The sequence below is a fragment of the Cryptomeria japonica genome, chromosome 9 (assembly GCF_030272615.1).
Source record: "Cryptomeria japonica chromosome 9, Sugi_1.0, whole genome shotgun sequence".
In the NCBI taxonomy this organism is placed as follows: domain Eukaryota; kingdom Viridiplantae; phylum Streptophyta; class Pinopsida; order Cupressales; family Cupressaceae; genus Cryptomeria; species Cryptomeria japonica.
In genome coordinates, this window is record NC_081413.1 from 463,436,559 (window position 1) to 463,459,717 (window position 23,159).

The 23,159-nt window shown below is 41.2% G+C and overlaps 1 protein-coding gene across 2 annotated transcripts in view; it reads left to right on the top strand.

Annotated features, from left to right (window-relative positions):
* The window catches only part of LOC131072040 (kelch repeat-containing protein At3g27220), a 76,228-nt gene that overhangs the window by 45,362 nt on the left and 7,707 nt on the right, over positions 1-23,159 (top strand). For both annotated transcript variants that reach the window (XM_058008074.2, XM_058008075.2), the window contains 3 exons: positions 6,899-7,069; positions 10,381-10,486; positions 11,143-11,349. In XM_058008074.2, the coding sequence (XP_057864057.1) occupies positions 6,899-7,069; positions 10,381-10,486; positions 11,143-11,349 (484 nt within the window). The remainder of the gene's footprint in view (positions 1-6,898; positions 7,070-10,380; positions 10,487-11,142; positions 11,350-23,159) is intronic.

Here is a 23,159-nt window from a genome sequence, read left to right on the forward strand (position 1 = left end):
CCGCCGGTGACCTCCGTCGACAGTGGTGCACTGTACGGTGTCCCACCGCACGGGGTGCATCGTACAGTGTCCCACCGCACGATGGTCTACCGTGGTGGTTCCATCGCACGGTGTCCCACCACACGGTGGTCTCACCGTGGTGGTTCCACTGTACGGTGGTCCCACCACCACTTTCATTTTTTTTTTTCTCTCTTTTTTCTTTTAATCTATTTTTTTCAATTTAATTTCCTAATCTAATTGTCTAGAGAGTCTTCGACTCGGGTCCCGTGCCTCTGGGATCGCCCTTCATCCTTCTCAATTTGCCTTGCCCGAGAGTCTCCCGCTTTGGTCCCGTGCCTCTCGAGTCGCTTGCCCGGCTTCTCGGGTCCCCTTCCATCCTCTTGGGTCCCCCTCTGGACTCTTCGGTGTCTTTCCGGTCTCTCGGGTCCCCTGCACGCTTCTTGTGGTAGGGTTTCAATTTGGACCCGTTGATGGCAAGTCTATTTTCAATGGCCATCCGAAGACTTGGAACCATAAATTCTACAGGGACCACAGTCTCCTTCACGTACATAAGAAGAAGAAGAAGAATAAATATTTTGAAGGCTGCAGCCTTCCACACAGGGTTCCAATTGTTGCCGACACGAATGATCTTGGGATTATCTATGTCACCGAGGTTTGTCTCCTTCAATTTTACCTCTTGATACTTGATGGGTTCTTCCTTCGGGAATTGGTGTGCGGTGGTGTCACTCACACGGGCGTCTCCCTTCCAATATTCTTTGTATTTCGGCAGGTACACCTCCTCTGTTACTTTCTCCGGTTCCTCTACTTCGAGCCTGTAGCTCTGGAACATTTCGTAATCCTCCATCTGCCAGTGGAAGAGCTCGTTCAATGACCTCGTCTCATCCTCAGAGCACTCTTCTAGTTCGAGAATCCCTTCGTTGTTGGGCTCCATGCAGCCCCGTCCTTCGTCCCTCAGGTCGCCTTCTCCTTCACCCTCCGATTCCGAAGATGATGCCAGTTCCTCACTAACCAACTGCGTCCCAAGGTCTATGATAAACTTCCTTCCTCCATTCTCCATAGACAGAGTGTTCTTCTTCTAGTTGTGGGTGGCCTTGGCTGCCACCAGCCACCCTCTCCCTAAGATCGCATCATACCCTTTTTTCTTTAGTGGGATTACCATGAAGTTCAGTATGAAGGGTTGCGCCTCGATGGTAACTTGCTGGCCCATCAGTGTCTCGATGGGTTTGATTCCATGCTGATCTGCTCCTAGTAGATTGAGTGTAGATGGCCACAGTGTCGGCTTTCCTAGCTTCCGCTAGGTTTCTTCTGGAAGAACATTCACTCCTGATCCACCATCGACGATGGTATCGATTAGAATGGTGCGAAGGATACCCATCTCCACAATGGCCGGGTTCCTTCCAATGTTAACTGCAAGCAGCCTGGGGTCTATTGCAGACCCCCCAGGAACATCCGTGCGGTGGTTGGTATTGGTGTGTGGTTGGGAGAGATTATTCAGCAACGCCGTTCATAATTGAGGCATCATCTGGAGGAGGTCATGTACCTTCACAGGCACCTCCAGTTTTAAAATTTGATTTAGTATAGCCTCCTCCGCCTCCGGTCGACTGGAAGTACCCGCCGTACCCTTCGCCTTCGCCCTCTCTCGTATCTCTTTCTCAATTTCTTCCCGTGCTTCCCGTACCCTTCGCTTCTTTGTCTCCGGGTCTGGGAATGTTGCTTGTCTGGCTTGGGCGTGGGTTACGGCTAGCACTTCCTCTTCTTTGGTTTCCTCGATATTGAGCAAGTTGACGCTGGACTTCGGGCAGGTGGCGTCTTCGTGGTCTCCCGGTCCGCACCATTTGCACAAATATTGTGTGGCCTCTCCCTTCGCCCTTTGGGCAATCTTGGGTGAAGTGCCCCCACTGGCTGCATGCTCTACATTGTATCATCGGTTGGCCTTTGGAGTCGTATTGGATCCGGCTCCTTGTATTGTTATTGTTGTTATTTTTGTTTCGTCCTCCCCACCAATTATCTCGGTAGCCTCCCAATGTTGCATTGTTGTTCGTCTGGGAGTTGTCGGTACCGCCTGATGTAGTTGGTTGTTCCTGCGTAAGCAATACTTGTTGGTTTTGTGTTTTCATGTTGTAGGGGCATTCCCTGGTGGGATGCCCCATCAGCTGGCATATATCACAATAGGCCTTCTTTGGGCAGGAGCCTTTCGTGTGGCCGTCTGTCTTACATTCTGTGCACCAAAGCTCCCCTTCGTCGGTCTTGCTCGGACCTCCCTTCATAACCTTCAGCTCTTTCATCATCCTCAGCATGTCCTTCTGCAAGGCTTGCACCTTTTTGCCGGACTCACCATCGCTGCTGCTTCCCTCGGAAGAGTCATCATCCTCGGACGAGCTATCCTTCTTTTTCTTCTTGGATGTCTTGGTCTCGCTCTCGATATCCATCGCTCTATTATGTGCATCTTCGTACGAGGTTGGTGGAACAATTTTCATCTTCTTCCGAAGGGAGTGTTTCAGTCCCTCCACGATCCATCTCTTTTTCAACCCATCCACTGGTTGACTCTCCATTTTCCCCAACAGTTCCTTGAGCCGCCGACTATAGGCTCGGATTGTCTCGTTCTTGTTCTGCTTTGTGCCATAGATTTCGGCTACTATTTCATTGTTGTCTCTGAGGAGGCGAAACTCTATCTCGAACTCCTTCAGGTTGGGCCATGTGCTGACTTTGGCCTTATCCGTATCGGAGTACCAGTCGATGGCCACTCCCCTTAAGGTTGCTGGAAATTGTGTTACCCATTCGTCCTGGTTGGTAATACTGTTCGCTGACCATATGGTTTCGCAAGTGCGGCAATGGCGGACGAGATCTTCCTTCTCGTCGCCGTTGAACTTCGGCAGCTTTTGCTTACTTGCCATCCCACCGCTGGGTCTTGCTCCTCCAGTGCCTTATGTGCTTGTACTTGGTGATCCTCCGCCTCCGCCTCCTGCACTTGACCCTCCACTCGTGGTTCCTCCGGAGAAGGTTGCTGACCCTGAACTGAACAAATTGCCTCCCGTACGGTACCCTTGTGCTCCCCCGGCACCTTCGGCCATACCGTCACCTTCGGTCGTCTCCCTCCTGTTGGTTGTCTCCCTCTGGTTGTCCTCCGAAATGGACAAGTTCTTTAGTAGGTCTCTGGTAGCGTCGATCAGGTTTAGACTTCGCCTTGTTTGTTCCACCAACTCTTCGCGACTTCTTACCCTACGGTGGTATTCTGGCGAACTGTAGAGTTCTCCTTCGGCACCCTCCGTGACTCCTTCTAGGTTCCCTTCGGGCAACCCTACGACAGTGTAGAGAGTGTAATTCTCTCCGTCTATCTCTGCCTCCGCAACCTCCGTGACACCTCCTAGGTTCCCTTCGAGCAACCCCTCGGCCGGTCGTCCCTCGGCAAGCTGCCTTAGCCCACGCCTTCGTTCTATTTGCTGTCTGAGATTCAACGCTCTTTGTGCCACTTCCCATTTGTCACTGTATCTTTTTATTTTTGTCCTTATTTAGTATATTGGGCATAAATCACTTCCGTACATAGCAAGCACCCCCCATGTACACAAAACAAAAAAACTTTTATTATTTTCCCTTTCAGCCACAATTTATGTCAACATTGTGCCGAGATTATTACAGTATTGCTTTATTCCTCCCGGAGGTTTAGGGTTCAATTTCCCCTTTGCCTCTTGCCATCACGCTTTGCTTCCCAACGACGATTGTTTTCTTCATACTGTAGGAGGACCTGTTGGCATCGCTCCTCACGGGCAATCTCCTCCAGGCTGGTTCGTTGTGCCAGTGATGCCTGTGCAAGCAACCGGGGGAGGTGGTTCATCAATTGATTCGCTGCGGGGCTAACTTCTAGTGTGGTCCACACGGCACTTGTTGGGACTTCAGCCTCTGTGGCCTCTCTTCGGACGTAGGTCTCGATGGCCGCCTGAAGCAGGATTGAGAATTCCCTCGTTGCAGTGTCCTCTCCGTCGCAGAGTTCCGTTTGTGCATCGTCGGCCTCTGGGTTAATCTCACTGACGGTTAGGCCCATCGTGTCCGTACGCCATCCGCTCCTTCCTTTCCTGAGTATGTCTAGGCAGCGGCGCTAGATGTTTACCCCGTGGGGTGTGTTATTAATATTGCATATCAACAGTCAGATGATAACCATAGGATAGAATAGTAACCAGAAACTCAGAGCAATGCTTCCATTAAAGCCAAAATGTCTAGTACAATAATCATTCTCTGCATCGGTGTATCCAACAACAAGTACAAGAGCATATATAAAGACACGGTCGAGGGTTGCGGTTACCACCCGTGGGGAACCGTCGTGCAACAGACAATTACCCTCAACGACACTAACATACTTAACCAACGTAGCTTAACAAGTAGTACAAAGCCTATTTTACGACCAACAGTCTTGTCATCATCTGACTCACATGCTTGCTAAACTGAGCTTTTACATACCAACATTGTTCAATGTGCACAAGTTTTGAAAGAAGCAGGTCATGCTTCGCTGCTCTACTTGTGAGGTCAGGGGGCAACGTCCTGGCCAGAATTTTCTTGACAACCGTATGATCAAAGCTTTAAGAGTTGCCATGCCAAAATCTGATGCATCATCACCAATTTAGTAACCAGTAAAAAGATGAACTACTTCATCTTCTTCAACATCTCTTAGCTGCATTTTTGAATTAATATGTATTGTAATCCCCCAGAAGAAATGGACAGTGATACACATTCTATATATCTCCCAAATATTTGTCATAATTGAATTTTTGGATTTATGCAATTCATTTTTTAATCTGGTAGTTCCCCTTGCAGGTCAACATTTGTCTTAGATGCCATTATTGAGGTATATCTCTTTTGGCAAATTCACATGGGAATTTCACTGGATCTCATCTGCTGTGGCAGTCCACACCCACTGAGCTGGACATGGTATTTTACACAATTTAAACACCTGTATCATGTCTAATGAGGATTTATACCTTGGGTTTTGCTTGGTAAACCTCATTGTTTGTCACATGAGCTCATCCCATTCGATGAATTTATACAACTCATACTAGGGTTGCTATTATTTATGTATTAGAGAATCTAGTCACCACATTCTAATTATTGTTTACATTTGCTTCTGCAATAGCACACTTGATGATGTGATCTTAGTGTGTTGTGCCCTAGATTGCTCATAGGATCTAGATCATTAATGCTTAGTAATGTATATGTCTGATGTCATTAAATACATCTTCTGTCCTTGTGAATTTTGTGATTTGTGGATTCTAACTCACATTCAATCTTCTTGTTTTATTTTGACTTGTATCCATGGAATGCTTTCTCCTATTTGTTTGAAAAATTGAAGAAATTATTTTCTTCCTCTGTTAGCACTTGTTGCATTTGGCACTTTTTAGTCTATGCTGGGAAGGGCACACCCATTGAGTTGGGTGTCATATTTTATACAATTCAAACACTTTATCATGTCTCATGAGGATTTTCACGTTGAGCATTGCTTTGAGAACCTCCTTGTATACCACATGAGCTCATCCCATTTATGAATTTATACAAATATGACTAGAGTTCTTATCCTCTTTATTGTTATGTATGTGTCAGAGAATCAAGTCTTTGCATTCTGATAATTTTTTACATCTGCTTCTACTATAAAACACTTGATCATGTAGTCTTAGTGTGTTGTCCACTAGATTACTCATCATCCTACATGGTCCAGTCAAATTCCCTAAATAATCTTCCCAATTAGCTCTAGAACGCTTTCTTTCTTGTGTTGAGGAGAGGTGAATGAAGGGTTTCTAAAGGCAGAAAACCACATTTTTTTCTGTGTCAAACCTGCATTTTTATCATGCAGACAGTGGTGGTGAGTTTTCAGCTTGGACTCACCGAGTTTTGCCAAATACTCAACAAAAAACTGGCAAGTTTTTGCTTACAACTCGCCATGCAGACTCGATGACTAAACACTGCAAAAACTTGCCTAGAAGAAAAAGGGCAGTACTCAGAGACTTGCCAAGTATGTAAACTATGGTCCCCAGTGTGAGAGTTTTCCATAAGGAGGTTGATAATATTTTGGTATTCTTGATTGTGTGCTTGCTCTTTTGCAATGTCTTCGTTTAATTTTCCCTTCAGTACAAAGAATGAATATACTCAAGTATTGCATCAGCTATCACAACATGGTTTAAGACAATTCTGCAATTAAGTTTGTTATTGTATCATCTCTAGGACTTGAGTAGGGCTACATCCAGTAAAAAGATTGCATTCATAACGAGGCATAAAGATTGGTTCGCTTTTTTCTCTTGTTAGTGCTAATTCTTGCAAGAGTAGGTGTGAGAGGTGTATCAACTTCAACAGCTATAAAGAAGTTTTCTTGTTAGGTTAACTTGCACTAGCATTTAGTGAGTTCAACATCAGGATCCATTTGAAAATTATACAAGTTCTTTTGTTTTTTGATTGTTAAATTCCCCTTGCTGGGCTCCTTTTGCCTTAGAGGCCATGACCAAAGAGTATCTCTTCCATCAAATTCACCTAGGTTGTGCACATGGTCTTGTTTGTTGTCTTATGCCATGCCTAGTATCAGGATTTGGTAATTTACCTAGGTTCAACCTATAAAATTTGTACACGTAGTGGTAGTTTTATCCATTTTAACATTTAATATTTATACATGTAACATGTCTCCTCAGGATTTGAACATGGGCCTCTATTATGAAAGCCCCAATGATTTACCACTTTAGCTCATTCCATTTGACTAAAAGAATTTTTCAATTTCTTCACATGATTTACCTTTTGCATCTCATGGTCCTATTATTATTTTGCACAATTTTATTTTGGATGTAATTTTAAGCAACATATATGTTAGGGTATTGTTTTCAATCTTTGATATATTAGAAATTACAAACTAAAATGGGAACTGTAATAGATATGCTCCAGCAACACAGCTTTGGAGAGGTAGATTGCATGTCATGGGTGGAAGTAAGGAGGATCGCCATGAACCTGCATTAGAGCATTGGAGTATAGCAGTCAAGGATGGAAAAGCTGTGGAGTCGGAGTGGAAATCTGAGATTCAAATTCCTCGAGGTGGACCTCACAGGTACAACACCTCCTCCTTGAGATTTGTTAAATAAAGGTAAGAAAAAGAAATTGTTAATGATAGATGATCCAGCATTGGGAAGCTTACAGATATGCTTAATAAGTTAATTGCTTAGGCATCCACTGCTGTCTTCATGTTTGTAGTAAGCAGTTTGAAATCTTGTCAATTCCTTCTGATTCTTCTCTAGTTTTATCTGTTCTAAAGAAGAATATTTGCTCTTTGCTATATAGTTCACATGGGATGATTATTGTGCATACACTCACACCACTATATCAAGCCCAAAGTTAACTTTTTCTTTCTCTGAGTAGGGAGAAAGTATAACTTCCTTTTTCATGCTTGTGTTGTCAATTTGGAGCAACAGATTAAGCACCTCACTTATTGGTTGGAAGTACTGCAATACCAAATAGATCTACTAATAGATGAACGAAGATGCAGAATTTGTTGTTTTGCTGAAGATATGGGTTAGATTATTGTCTTTTAATAATTATATCTTTTTATTTTGTTTGTTCTGCATCATATTCTATTCTTATGACAGGCTGCTACTTTTAATTTAGAATCATTTATTTGCTGTTAAACTCTATAGCTCTTCATATGATAGGGTTGGACACTAGTTGGCCATGCACTTCTCTTGAAAAAATCTGAAAGTATTTATTTTTGTTGCACTTCAACGCTTTACTGTAGTAGACATTTATTTCTTTCTGAAATTAAAAAAATGGTGGTGTATAAGCTACAACTATCATCTGACCTTAAATTCATCCTATCTTTTGTGTAAGCTTTCTAAAGTGTGTACTATTTAGATTTGATAATGTTCTCCCAAAGCATGAATATGTGTTGGTCAAACAGAACACACAACGTTTCAAGAATCCTTGATGAAAGCAAAATGATATTGAAACTAATCATCAAATTGTTGATTGCACTGTCTGTCATTGCTGAAATATTTGTTGAGTGCTAACCATAGTTTGGTAAATGTAGCAATATAATTTTAGTGTAACAACAAAAGTTCAACCTCACAACAAAATGTCAGCATGGCAGTAGAAAGACAATGAAGTACCACATTCATGATGTAACTCGTCTAGTGACTCTTCTTATGTAATATTCAGCAATTGCTCTGCCATAATGTTACAATTCCCTGGTCCTATGACTATCTTGAATGTAAACTCCTAGAGCATAAGCCACCATCTACTCACTTTCCGTTGAAGTATTGGCTTGTTCATTAGGTTCATTAACGTTTTGCTGTCCCAATGCTTCCCCTTCTGTTGTAGTTTAGTTTATCTAGGTGAATGTACACCCAATTGTTAACTTTAATGCACACACACTAATGACATTAGTTACTTCAATTGGGGTTATGCAAGGATTGGTGCTCCTATCACTCTTAAATTCAACTCCTCTACATCCTTTTGTAGCTCTTCTTTCTTGATTAACAGAATCTCTTTTGTTGTCAACATATCCACTGGGTATAAGATCTGTGCACTGTTGTTTGTGAACCTCTCATGGTACCCAATCTGTCTCAGCAACAACTAAGCTTCCATGTCCTATAGAATGCTCCTCAGTTTGAATACACAAATATTATGGATCAAGTATAATCCAAAACCTTGACGAACAATATAGTTTGTACAGTTTTTTCAAGAAGCTTACTACTCTTATCTCATGGACTATAAAAACCTCATGTTCTTAACACATATCATTTGGATCCATCTTAATTTAACTTGGATGAATGATGTGTCCTAAAAATTTCCTAATGAAACCATGAAAGAACATTTCTTTGCATTTAGTGCAAGCTTGGTTTGATGTGTAAAGTCATACTTTCCTCCAAGACCTAGAGGTGACTTCTACACTTTATAAATTGATCAGACATGAAGGAATACCTTGAATCTCCTAATTGTTTTTCTTTTGAAAATGTAAAGTACAATCCTCCAAAACATAGATGGAGCATTGTACAACCCAAAGGGATTTCTGTTGTACACTTGGATGCCATTCTCAACCATGAAGGTTGTCTTCAACTTGTCTTCCTCTGCAATGCTTTGATTGTATCCACTGTACCTGTCAAGGAATTAGTAGATCTCATGACCTATCACTTCTTTGAGAATCAAGTAAATGGAATGAGGAAAGGGATTCTAAACCAGTACCACATTCAGGGTTTCAAAGGCTATGCATTCAAATCTGTTGCTTCTCCTTCAAACTTTTGACCATGGGTGATATATAGTCACTAAAGTTTACTTCGAAAATCATTCAGGCTTGAAACATCTTGTCAATTTCTATTTGGATCTTTGTTATGCACTTAGGATTTATTCAGTAGGATCTTCATCTTATAGGTTGTTTTCTTAGCATTATAGATATCTTGTGTTCTCATAGCTCTGGTGGAACAAATTTTAAGTCCTTACACATTCATACAAACATCTTTTTAGTCCAGAGAAATTTGGAAAGTAGTTTCTTTCAACATTGTGTTCCAATTATCTCTTACGTGGATGATGCATTGTTGAGTTGGGGATGATTGAAAGCAGCCAAAGCTGACCACAATTGGAAGAGCACAATATCTATAAAAAACAAGAGGAGGTATGTAATAGATTTGAGAAACTTGGCCATGAGCAAGAACTTATCATCCTCAAACTCAGACTCAGACTCAGAGAAGCTTGGGCAGAAGAAGAAAAGGGTCTTATGGTGCCAAGTGACAAGGGAGTCCTAAATCTACAACCTTGCTCTGCAGATGAAATAAATTCCCTCAATGAACTATTTCACTAGCAATTAGAAGATTGTGAGTTATTTTAGCTAAAATGTAACATGATACAAATCATGGAAATTGGGGAGACTAAGAAAGGTAAGGAATATGTGGAAGAGAACCATTTGACACTAACAAGTCATACATTTCCACTAGAGCATGGGAAATATAAAGAAGGGAATGCAAGGTTAGATGACACATTTGCATATAAGAAAGGAATAAGCATATCAAAAATGAACCTACAACCAGGAAGTAAATTTCGAAAGGGAAGGTAGTTTAGATGTCATAATGGTTGGTGACAATTGGAAGCTAGTGCTTAAGGCTGCAGCATTCAAAATTTTGCTAGAATATCTAGAAAAATAAAAAACATATCAATTTACTGTGCTCAAGCAATTGCATGTCTAGATGGAAGAGTGAACATTTTCTTCAAGAGGAAATGGCTCCTAGATACATTTATTGATAGGATTTGATTGTTTCTCATGTTTTAGTGTTTAGGTGCATGTTGCTAATTATAAATTTAAACAGTATCTTCACATTGTGCTTCTTTCAGATCTATTTATAATGTTTGATAGGCATCATCTTTTCTATATTTCAGGGCATGTATTGTTGTAGATGATCGGCTGTTAGTTATTGGTGGTCAAGAAGGAGATTTTATGGCCAAACCTGGCTCACCTATTTTTAAATGCTCTAGGAGGTCTGAGGTATGGCTATTATTCATATTGTTTAGTTCTTATAAATTTTGTTGCTAAAGGAAAACATCACCTAGCTTTTTGTTAGGATTACTAGTACATTTGATAACTTTGTTAAACAAGGCCTCATGTGAATCAAAGTAGTTAAAGTTTAAAAAGCTTTATTTGCCATTTAACTCCTCCAACATTGCAATGATGTCAGATTGACATGTGTATTACTATATATCTATATGTGGTTACACATAATTTTTCACTTTTTTTTGTGAATAACTGGTTGGTGTATTATTTGTCATTTTTTGAAATCTTAATCAGATGTGTGAAAATTTTAAATAAGCTCTTATTTCAGCCTTTTAATGAACCTTTCAAGAGAACGTGTCACAGACTCACAAGGATGTAGTAAGTGTCTTGCCATGTTAATAAGCTGTATTTGAAAGTATATTTTTCAATTTTATTGTCTTGCTTAATGTTGCATACATTTTAAATCTCATTGATTGTCCACAGATCTATTTATTTTAAACTCTTGGTCCAACTTCATAAAACTGAGCTCTTTATTTAATTTGTTTGCATAGCTAAATAACCACAAAATTTATGGAAAATATCTCAAATCGTTGTCTTATACTAACTAAGTTGATAAGCTAAGCTTCCATTTTTATTATTTAATGGTACAGGTGGTCTACAGCGATGTGTACATGCTGGACGGAGAGGGAATATGGAAGCAGTTGCCTTCAATGCCCAAACCAGATTCACATATAGAGTTTGCATGGGTGGTTGTAAACAATTCTATTGTTATTGTTGGAGGCACAACTGAAAAACATCCAGTGACCAAACGCATGGTGTTGATTGGTGACATATTTCAGTTTGATTTAAATGTCTTGGTATTCTCTTATGCTATTCTCTTTTGTTTTGTTTTCCATCTTGTGCATGCTATTTTTATATTTAATCCGTCATAAAAAGAATTAAAAATGAAAGGAGTTATGGAAGAAAGAAAGAGAGAGTGGGAAATAGATCATCTTAATATCCATGGATGATAGAAATAGGTCAGTGGGACTTGAAATGACAATCAATATAGGGAGCGAATGGAAGATCAAAAGAGATTTAAGCTGAAACTAAATGAATATCAGAAAAGGAACCTAGCTAACAAGGTGGATGGAACCAAAGTGGGTAAATCCTAAATATGCCAAAACGATAAAGCCATGTATTACAAAAATTGTAAATAGCCATGTTGTATTCATATGAATTTTCATAGTGTCTCAAGTTTCAAAGCAAAAACCTTTTCTTTTGGTCAATTCCAATGGTTTTATTTCAAAAAATCTCCCCCTTACTACTGCCGTGTTTTGTTGTTACCCTCTCTGTCTATGCAGATCAGCAGTGGTAACCTTCAAGCAAGTCTACCAAAGCAAAGAATAGAAATTAATAAATGAGGAATTGATGGATAAATTCATTAAGATGGACTGTACAACTGTGTGCAAGTGTGCACCTAATGAAAGGGAGAACATAACTATTGAAAATTGCTGTCACATAGTATTGATGCATACCAATAGGAATAGAGTGTGGATACGAGGTTTTCAAATTTTAATTGTAAGATTGTGTTGATAGGGACACGCCTGCAAAAGGATTTTATCTTTAAGGATTTAAAATCAGTTAGAGGATGCACACCTCTATAGGGGCCTTTCCATATGCTTAGGTGTGCGTGTGGTAAGTCACATTCAAAATTAGAGGATTTCTATGTTGGGATTAAGGTGTCTCAACCTTTGCAAATCCTAACTTTGATTATTGCATATATTTGTTTATTATTTTTAATATTTGATTATCTTATTTAATGGTCAATAATCTATTCTACCAAAATACATTATTGACCATTAAATAAGATAATTGAATATTAATCTAATACCCTCTCTTAATGGTCAATCTGTCAACTAAACCAAGTTGCCCCCCTAAATTTACAAACTTGTTCAAGCTCAGAAACTTGGTGAGGATGTCTGCAGTCTGATCCTCAGTTGGAACATACTGCAAGTGAACTGATTCGTCTTCTACAAGCTATTAGATGAAATGACATTGAAACTCAACATGCTTGGTTTGTTCACGGAAGACTGGATTTTCTGGCAAGTTTGAGCACCCCTTGATTGTCACAAAAGAGGAGTGAAAGGCCTGCTTGAGACATTTACATGCCAGAAAGCATCCTTTGAAGCCAAACTGCCTCACAAGCTGCTTTAACAGTTCCCCGATATTTTGTTTCAGTCGAGGAAAGAGCTACTGGCCGTTGCTTCTTGCTAGTCCATGTGATTGCACCTATTCCTAGATTGAAGACATACCTAGATGTAGACTTCTTGTCATCAACAAAAATTGTCCAATCTGAGTCTGTGAAACCAATGAGTCTAGGATCTTTGCTTCTGCCATACAAAATGCCAAAGTTAGAAGTGCCCTTCACATATCTCAGCGCACGCTTTGCTGCAACCTAGTGTTCAGCTGTAGCTGTTAGGAAGCGAGAGATGTAGCTCACTACATAACTGAGGTTAGGTCTAGTGGCGGTGAGATAGATGAGATTGCCCACTAGTTGCCTAAACGAGGATTCATACACCATAGGTGAATCTAAACTGGCTAACAACTTTGGCCCTTTTTCCATAGGTATAGAGGTAGGTTTGCAATCCTGCATCAGAAACTTATCAAGCAAGCTCTTGGCATACTTCGATTGGGAGATAAAGATACTACCATCTGTCTGCCAAACCTCAACATCTAAGCAATAATGCAGGAGTCCCAAGTTTGTCATGTCAAAGGACTGGTGCAAAGTCTGTTTGCTCTACTCGATCAAAAGTGTTGAACTACCAGTGATAATCAGATCATCAACATAGATGACAAGCAAAAGAATATCACCACCAGTATAGTTTTGACATACAAATTGGAATCAAAAGGACTCCTCTAAAAGCCTTGATCATTGAGGCACTTATCAATTTTTATGTACAAAGCCCGAGGAGCCTATTTCAAGCCATAGAGTGCTTTCACTAGCCTGCATACCGGGTGTTCTTTATCAACAACCTTAAAACTAGGAGGCTGCATCATATAGACTTCTTCCTGCAACTCACAATTGAGGAATGCACTCTTGACGTTCATTTGATGGACTTTCCAACCAAATTGGGCTGTGTTGACGTGGATGAAATCGCATTGCTGCAAACTCCATACGGCCAACGCAGAATAGAATAGCCGACTGATTATCCTACTCTCTCTTGAGATAAGGAAGTCTCTAATGCTGTTTTTTAAGTTTGATCAAAGGAGACAACCTCAAGGTTTCTTTTGTCAGGTCTTGACTGCGGGATCTCTCAGTGGCTTGATGTGTTTATGCTGGAAACACAAGGGGACTTACGATTTGCAACAAGCTAGTCTGCTGTGATTCTCGAATTACGCAATAAAGAACAAAAGGAAAGGGTTAGGAGATCTAAAACTAACAACACGAGTATGCGGGTAGACAGATTCAACATAACCAATTGCTACTTAGCCAGAATAGCTCACAACCTTGCAGGAACGGTGCAATCTTCAAAGGAACTTGGAAGATTTTCAGATTGGAGACGCACGGCTAAGCACCCAATTCTGGCGCAGCTCAAACGGACACCTGCAATTGAACTAAGCACAATCGAAGGCTCAGGTTAACCACACAAAAGGATACACAATCAGGATATCCTCAGTGGTATGAGCCCGAATCTATCAAATACCTGCACACCCAAAATAGAAAGATCTATCTAAAATGCTGAAAGAAACCATGCAAACAGGATGAAAACAAGACAATAAACACCAAATCAATGTTTATATATTGATTTCAACTGCCTATTACAACAATTTCTGCAGCATCTCTATGCTACTGCTAAGATCTAACCTATTCTAACTCTAAAATCTAACTATCTAACCATCTCCCTATCTAACAATCTCCAACCCTTTACAAAAGAAAGGCCTCTGCCTTTTATAGATATTACAATTTTGAACCGAAGGCTAGGATGGACTGCATCCAAGGGTCCTGATCTGTCTTCCAGAAGCTGACAGCTTTGACCCATGCCGAATTAATTCTCAGTTATCCAACTAGCAACTATCTCAACTACCAACCACTTTTGGCTTTAATTCAGGTTTATCCGGTCTTCTTGGTGGTTGGGAATAGTTATCCACAAAAATATCTTGCACGAGACCCATAGGCAGTTTACAATAAAGCAATTTCAGCTTTTAGGAATTGAATTCCTAGAATTAAATCCATCTGTGCACTTTCTTGAGAATGCATAGACTGATTGTTCTTTTGCCTTTTGCCTTCAATTTCGCCGGTGGACTTCATTTATGTTCAACGACACGGTTCCCAATGCTTGGTTGCTCTTGCACTCCTGCATATTTTCTTTTCCAATCTTCAGCGCCTGGCCTTGAATTGCGACCCTTCCTCGATTTGCGTTTCAGGTTTTTCTCCTGGTTCTCCAATGACGTCCTGCGATCAATCAACCAATTTCACTTAATTAAATTAATTTGGAAAATTAAATAATTTAATTTTAACAAACATTAAATTTAATTACGACGGCTTGAGAAGCTCTTTGCGAGATGTATCTTGAAAATGCTTCTCTTTCTCTTCGATTGTGAAATTTGATCCTTGGTCTTTTACTTCTGCGTGATTTTACCTTTCGAGTGTTGGGCGTTTTGAAATCTTCTTATGGCGCGATTCTGGAGGTTTGAAGAGCTTCTGCAAATTTTAAAACTCTTAACTCTCATGCTTTTTCTAGTAAATTTCGGAGAACTTAGACGTTTTTGAAATTTCATCATATTCTCCAATTTAGCCCCCCAGGGTCCGAAATTGGCATTTTAAGTGAAATTTCGGACCATTTGGACGTTTTTTGCGAAATCGATGCACTTCCAAATTTCGGAGCAGGGGTCCGAATTTGGGGTTATAAAGTGAACTTCGGAGCTGGAGGCGTTTTTCGAAACATTTCGCACTATTTCACATTTTCTAATTTTTGTCCTAGGGTCCGAAAATGGACACTTAAGTGATTTTCGGGGCTTGAAGCGCTTTTGGCGAATTTTGGATCTGAAACGCGTTTTTTTTTTTGTTTCCTAAACTCGACGCACTTTCCATTTACCTCCGAGGGTCCGAAAATGAGGACGCTTAAGTGGTTTTCGGACCTTGAAACATATTTTGCAAAATCGCGTTTTTAAACATTTCGCCCCAGGGTCCGAAAATGGATATTTAAAGTGTTTTTCGGACTTTGAGGGTCTTTTCACTTTTCAACTTTTTGGCTTCTGGGTCTGAAATTGAGCATATGGAATATAACATTTAAGTATAAGTGACTTATACTTTAAGTTATATTCCATATATACTTTCAGGATGTTTGAGAGTGGTTTCAGATCTCCAGGAGTTATATTGCAAATTCTGGTTTTTGGAGGTTTCCTCAGTTTTCAGAGTTAGCCAAATTTCAGGATCAGGACATTCCAGACTTAGCCAAATTTCAGGATCAGGAAATTCCAGACTTAGCCAAATTTTAGGGCAAGACAGAAAGGCACAAACTGGGGGGTCCCTGTCCAAGACGGGGATGGGTGTGCGATTCGCACAACAGGCTGACATAGCAAGGACAAGCTGAATTGTACTCATTTTGGTTGTAGGAGCAAAACTCTCCTCATAGTCAATGCCTTATTTCTGTGAGAACCTGTTGACGTGTTTGAAATCGCTGAACTTGTGACTTCATTCGGCCAACGCAGAATAGAATGTACTCACTGAGTATCCTATCCTCTCTTGAGATAAGGAAATCCCTAATGCTGTTTTTGCGTTTGATCAAAGGGGACGACCTCAAGGTTTTGATTGTCAGGTCTTGACTGCAGGATTACTCAGTGGTTTGATGTGTTTTGCTGGAAACACAAAGGGGACTTACGGTGAGATGGGCAATTGTTGGATGAGCTCCCTAAAATTCTAACAGTCTCGTTATCGGTTGATTTCAGTTAGATGATACTATTTCAGCTGGACTGCGGATTCTTCTTGGTAAAAAGGGGAAAAAGAGGGATAGGGAAAAGAGATACAAAAAATCTAACTAACTAACCAAGATAGCATATTCAAGAAAAGCAGTCTGACACCTCCAAATAACCAGATTAAACACTATCAGCTATTTAAGCACAACGTTTGTAAGAATCTAGTGCGATCTTAAAGGGAAAATAAGATTTTCATGTTATTAAACATAGATTCAGAAATTTAATATTCATTCACTAATTGTTTAATAACCGAACTAAGCATGTGAGAGGGTTCAGATGAACCATGCAAAAGGAATGACAGTCAGTCAGTCCCTAATGGTATGAACAGTGAGGATTCTATCAGATGTTTATCTAGAAAATGCTATAGAAAAATGAAAGAAACATAACAGAATAACTCAAACGGTGAAGAAGGAGACCATGCACTCACAATGAAATTGAAACAGTCTTAACTTTGCATTAAATCCTGTGTAAATTTTGCCAGATCTTCAGCAACAATCCATGAACTTCTTACAAAATGAGGGAAAACCAGTCCCCTTTAAATAGGTTTTCAAAAACAGATGAATGGCCAAGATCTAAACTAAACAAGTGGCCCAGATTCATTTTTACAAAAGGTACCCATACCCATAAATGGAGGGTAAATATCAGCAACCACCCAAAAGGGAGCAATAACTACCTAAAATTAAAATTATCCATAACAATTCAAAAAGTGCACATGCACAAAAGTTTTAAAGTTTACAGTTGACTTGGCAGTCAAATATGAACTTTGGCCAAAAAGTGACTTTTTCAAATTTGAAAAAAAAAGCACTTTTTCTTTTCCAGTTGTAGATTCTCTTTCTAAAAATTCATCTTCGCCATGCAAATACTCTTTCCAAAGGTCCTGACCTGCTGTACGTTCTTCGCGAACATACTCCTGGAACCTGATGCACAATTGGAATAGCAAACTGAACGGAGGCATAGGGGGATGACGAATTTTATACTGCACGCTCTCTAGATAACGGTCTACGTGCTTCAAACCATCCTGCCAGCTGGATCGATTACGCTCAAAACACAACATGTCTGCATGTAGTTGACTGACAAAACCAAGGTCCTCGGTTGAGTAGGCGATCTTGTCTGTTCTCAACCTTTTCTCCCAGTCTGGCTGCATTACGTCATCGGACAAATCATTTTTCCACCACAAAACCATTGATCGGAGGATTGTCTTGCCAAGTTCTTGCATGTTCTTCAGAATTCCCTTGCATGCATCTTGCTCTTTGTCAATGATCTCCCCTGTCTCATTCTTCATAGTGATAATCCAGTACCATTCTTTAAAAACGCTGATATCATGGGGGTCCAGGATGGCGGAGAGTGTAGGGATCTGTGCTTGGGTCTAGAAAAGGGCTCTTACAAGAGGCAGGGTTGTAGCAGCTACCTCATGGATTCTGAGGCATTCTCGTTTTACCTCGAGCAGCTTGACCAAAATGGTCTCTCGATGGTGGGTCATTTCTTTTACCTCTTCAATAATCTGTTCTCCTCTTTCCTTAAGGCCTTGCATCCATTTCTTGACAGCCTTTGCAATATCCCGTACTCCTTCAAATTTTGTCGTGGTCCTCTGTGCCAATGCTGTAGGGGGAATGTGGGATTCGGAAGCATTATGCAATGGTCTCAGGAGTTGATCAATGTACCCCTTGGCTTGCTCAGCACGAACTCAATACATGTCCTTTTCAGCTGTTATCTCTTCGAGTTGTCTGAGCACGTTTTGCACGGAGTCTTTGAATTCCTCCCTTTCCTGCTCCTTAGTGGCTCGTCCGATGGGGACAGTTGCGATGCTATAATCAACCAGTGTAACTTGATCTGCTGGATACAAGCGGGGTGGCGATATAAAGGGTACGGTTCCTTTGCTCATCATGGGTTATCCAAGAATATGCCTTAGGCTTTTTCTTCCCCTTGGCCTTGGCTTGGTCTATGCGTGAGAAGATGTCTTCCAAGTCGATGGGTGGCTTGGTGGCTGCCTTGCGCTGAGCTCGAGCAACTAACCAATCTTGAGGTACGGTCTGGGCTGATGCTATAGTTAAATTTGCACTCTGTTCTTTAATGTTTTCAGCCGGCTCATTGCATATTTGCAGCTGCTCCGTTACAGGAGGAGTGGAGGAAGTGCTAAGTTCTTTGCTCGCAGCTGAATTCTCTCCCACTTCATTGAACAACTGCCTGGTATCCTCATGTGATGGTTGCTCTTCAGTCTTTTCAGGCTCGCGAGTCTCATCTGTCCTTTGCTCTCCTTCAACAGTGGAGTCATCCTTGGCAGTACTATGCAGCTGCAGTTCATGGCGGCTCTGTTGAGTGGGTTCATGCAATTCAAGCCCTTGAGTAGACAAAATTTCTCCTTCCTCTACTTGATTCTCAGGTTTGGCAGATTCAAAGGCTCTTACCTCGGTATCTAGCCTGTCTTGTTCAGGAGGATCATCAGCTCCGAATGCGTCAATATCGCTCTGGGAAGGCGGAGCAGGTATATAATCTAGTTCTACTACATCATCAGATGAACTGGGGTCTTTTGATGATGAAGTGACCTCTTGTCTCCTGATAGGGATCTTCTCCCTTCTTGTTCTTTTGGATGTCCGAGTCCCTCTGCTGGCTTTAGCCTTCTTCCTTTTCTCGAGCTTTTCCACCGCTTCCTTAGGTGCACTGGAGGTTCCTTCATCATCAGATGACTGAGAATCAAGGCTACACATCATGGTGGGTGAACTGGACTCCTTCATGAATTAGCTGCTCAATCTGCTAGTGCAACCACTGGTCAGTGTATCTTCCTGGGGCTGCCATAACCACCTCAAAATCAGTGATTGGATCTTGTGACCAATCAATGCTTGGCAAAAGATGTCTTATCGCCTCGAACTCCCGAACCTGTAGGCAATTTCTTGAAACTGTTAACTGATCTGGGACTCGACGGTATTCATAGAGTCGCATTTGCTGCACACTCAGCCTTGAATATTCGCGCCTTTGGACTTCATAGTCATCAGAGCAGTTCTTCCAATAATCTTCAATTGACTCCTTCGCTCTGTATCGCCTGCCATAGGCTCTCTTCGCCAGATTGTCGTGATCAAAGCATTCCTTGGGAAATGCTCTTGTAGGCCATAGGAGGCTAGTTCTGCAAGGGATTCCTCTACATGGGCTAGGCTCTTGAGATGGACATCGAGTTTACCTATGATCATGGGGAAGATGAATCCGGATTGCTTCTTGTCTTTGAGTAAATTGTTCACCGGACGCGACTGCCTTGCGACTTCCAGAAGAACTATTTTGTCGGTTGGGTATCGTAGAAGTCGAAAAGGAGCGCCGTCAAAGCCAACTATTTAGATGTAGGAGAACCTTGGGAACTGGATGAACCAGGCGCCATACCTCTGTACCAGAATGGTAGCTTTCTCTGAGAGCCTTATGTGTAGTCCTCCTTGCATCAGCCTGACTAGGTGCATTGTGAAGGCGTCATTGACGCGCTCATACTGACCAATTGCATAGGCAGGGCTATTCTTTTCCCTTTGAGCTATGTCTTGATAGTGTAGCTGTGGATAACAGTCATATACCTTCACCTGATTGGGCCCATTCCCAATTTCACCCTTTATGATTAAACCTGGCAGTGGCAGGTTCCTAGCGAACATGTAGACTAGATAGGATGTCATAGTGAAGTACCTTTTCACCTCAAGTTCGATCAATTGGGTATGAATGTTGTCACTTATGATCTGGGCCCAGTCGAACTTGGATTTCCCAGCGAAGACCTGTTTTGTGAAGTAGAACATCCACTCTTCAAAGTAGTTGGATTGGGGGAGTCCCATAATCCTGTTGAGCAATGTGACCATGTCTCCATGCTCGTTGTGAAAGTCACTCATGGGGGTCTTTTTCCTAATCTTGATGCTTGGAGGTCTTCTCTCCTTGTACCACTCCTCATTTATCAGTGTCCTGCATTTGGCGGGGTTCATATCATACGCCACTTGCGCTTCATCTATAGTTTCTGCTATGGGGTTGTTTGGGAGGGGAATATTAAATGCGTCGCCAATGGCCTTAGGAGTGAAGTCAGCGAGGACCATATTCTCAAGGAGCACCAATCTGGAGTTTGGTTGGTAATGTCGGGCAGCCTCTACTACTAACTCATAGTTTTGCACTGACGGGGGAAATCCTGCTGCTTGGGCGATGCCACTTTCCATCATCCGCCTAGGCTTGCCATAGGCATTAGGGAAGAAAACTCGGTCTCTGAAATCTTGAATATCAATGTGCCCCAGGTTAGTATCACCTACATTTTCCCATACACTCTGAACTTTTGATTCCCTTAGTCCTCCTCTATGATATTGATATTTCATCTTTTCGACTTTGCGAGGAATATCTGACTTGGATGCTCGTGACGTCTCGGCTGCACCAAGTGTCTTTGATGATTCTACCGCTGATTTAGGCATTTATCTTGCACAGTCGGACGCGGATTACAAGACGATATAAAGGAAGCAAAACGGGTTAGATAAAAGGATACGCCAGCATACGAGGATTAATTTGAAAACCGAATTTTAAAGAATAGCATGATACTTTAGCTAAAAAGCTTGATTGATTTAGACATGAATATTTATGAAGCTTTTTCGATTGCAAATTTATTTATTCGGCTGCGGTTTAAACGATTTTGACTGCTAAATTTATTCTTAGACATTTTAGGATCAATCTTCAGAATGGACGAAGCTAAGATTTTCCTAAGTCTGAAAATGCATTTTTGGTTAATTCCCAGGAACAGACTTAAGTTTTAGTTGCTTGCCTGACGTCTTAGAAATGGGAAAAGATGCGGTTTTAAGACTTAATCAATTTAATTCATTTCGCACACACATCTATACGATTCTGCATATATTTCAAACGATTTGAAGAGAGACGAAGCAAACTTACTTGGCTAAATGAATGGCGTGAATCCGCACAACCTGGCTTGCGAGAATGGTTTCCTTTGGATTTTGAAAAATGTCTCTTCTATGCCCTATGCTTGAAAAGACAAACTCATAATTTGTAAATTTGGAATGGGAGAGTTCTGCAATTTCGAATTTCAACGGTTAACTCCCTATTCCCAATTTTCTTGCCTAAGGTTGGAGAAGAAATGCAGCTTTAACACTTAGACTTAGCAATTTATTACCTAGGTTGGAATGGTGATTTTACTTCTTGCATGCTTTTCTTCAAGGTTAAAAGCGATTTTATCTTGGGCGATTTTCGGAGAAAAGGGGGGGTTATGGCGTTGCAAGGATTGAAAACTCGTGGTGCAACTTTACCTTATACTGCAATTTTCGAACCTTACACGAATTTCGGTAGATCCATGTCTTTTGCAAACCATGGAAAACTCATGACCTCGTCCAGCTTCGCGAACTTCGGCAATTCCACGCCTTTTGCGAACTAAGAAAGACTCACGACTTTGCCCTAGTTGTCGAACTTAGGCATTTCTGGAGGTTTTGGAAATTTTAAAGCTTCTAATACTTAGCAGCATTCGCGATTTCGGCGATAGGAAGGGTTTTTCAAGCTTGTAAGTTTTTGCACTTTACCCTAACTTTGGCACTTCGACATGATTTGAAAACTTTAACGTTATCTCTTGCAATTACCCTTCGGAATGCGATCTTCGGGGAATGGGAGGAGATTTCAAACTTTTAACTTTCTCTTATCCTACAAATAGCGATTTTCGGCATTGGGACCGCTTTTGCAAGTTTATACTTTTCGCACTTTACCCTAATATGCGAATTTCGGCGTTTTGGGATGTTTTGAAAACTTCGGAGTTTTAGTGCACTTTTCAAACTTTTAACTTTCTTTCACTTATCCTCCAAATCACGATTTTCGGCAAATGGGAGTTTTTTGCAAACTTCGGACTTTTAGTGTGCTTTGTAAACTTTCATTTTTCACGCACCTATTCCTCCAAATGCGAATTTCGGCGATTGGATTGCTTTTGCCAACTTCAGAGATTTAGTGGCGTTTGCAAACTTTCAACGTTTCACACTATTTCCCCCTTATGCGATTTTCGGGTTTTTGAAGGAATTTGCAACTTAAAAAAACTTTCAACTTACCCCAATAATGCGAATTTCGAGGTTTTGGGGACGTTTGCAAACTTAGGCACTTGGAGAGCTTTTTGCAAGTTTTACTTCTTGAATATTGCCCAATACTGGAGAATTTCGGGATTTTCACCCATTTTGCAAACTTTTCAGAAACTCATGCAATTTCCTCCTTAGTGCGAATTTCAGGATTTGGAGGAGTTTTTTCAAACTTTAAACCTTTTGCATCCTTTTATCTCTCCTATATCCTTGACGAAAATCGACACTTTGGGTCCTCATGCGACCTTCAGACATTTTATCTTTTCTTGGGGGATTCTGCCAGTTTCTATCATCCTACGCCTATCTCAGGTGATTTTACAAGTCTGAACGGTCTCTTGGAATTTCAATGCCCGAAGGCTCAACTCACCTTGCGAATTCACAGGCTTCCGCTCATGACACCATCATCTCATGGACTGATTACGGGCATGCTCAAAAGGACGCGAGACACCTCGCGCAAAGCTCAACGGGGCGAAGGCGACAAGACAAAAAGAGGAAAGGGGACCCTGTCGGTGATAGGGAGCGTGTGCAACGCACAACAGAACCCTTTAGCAACTAGTCAACCTTGTACTTATCAAGGGTTCCATCAGCCTTACACTTAACTTTATACACCCATTTGCAGCCAATGGGCTTCTTCCCAGGTGGAAGATTAGAGG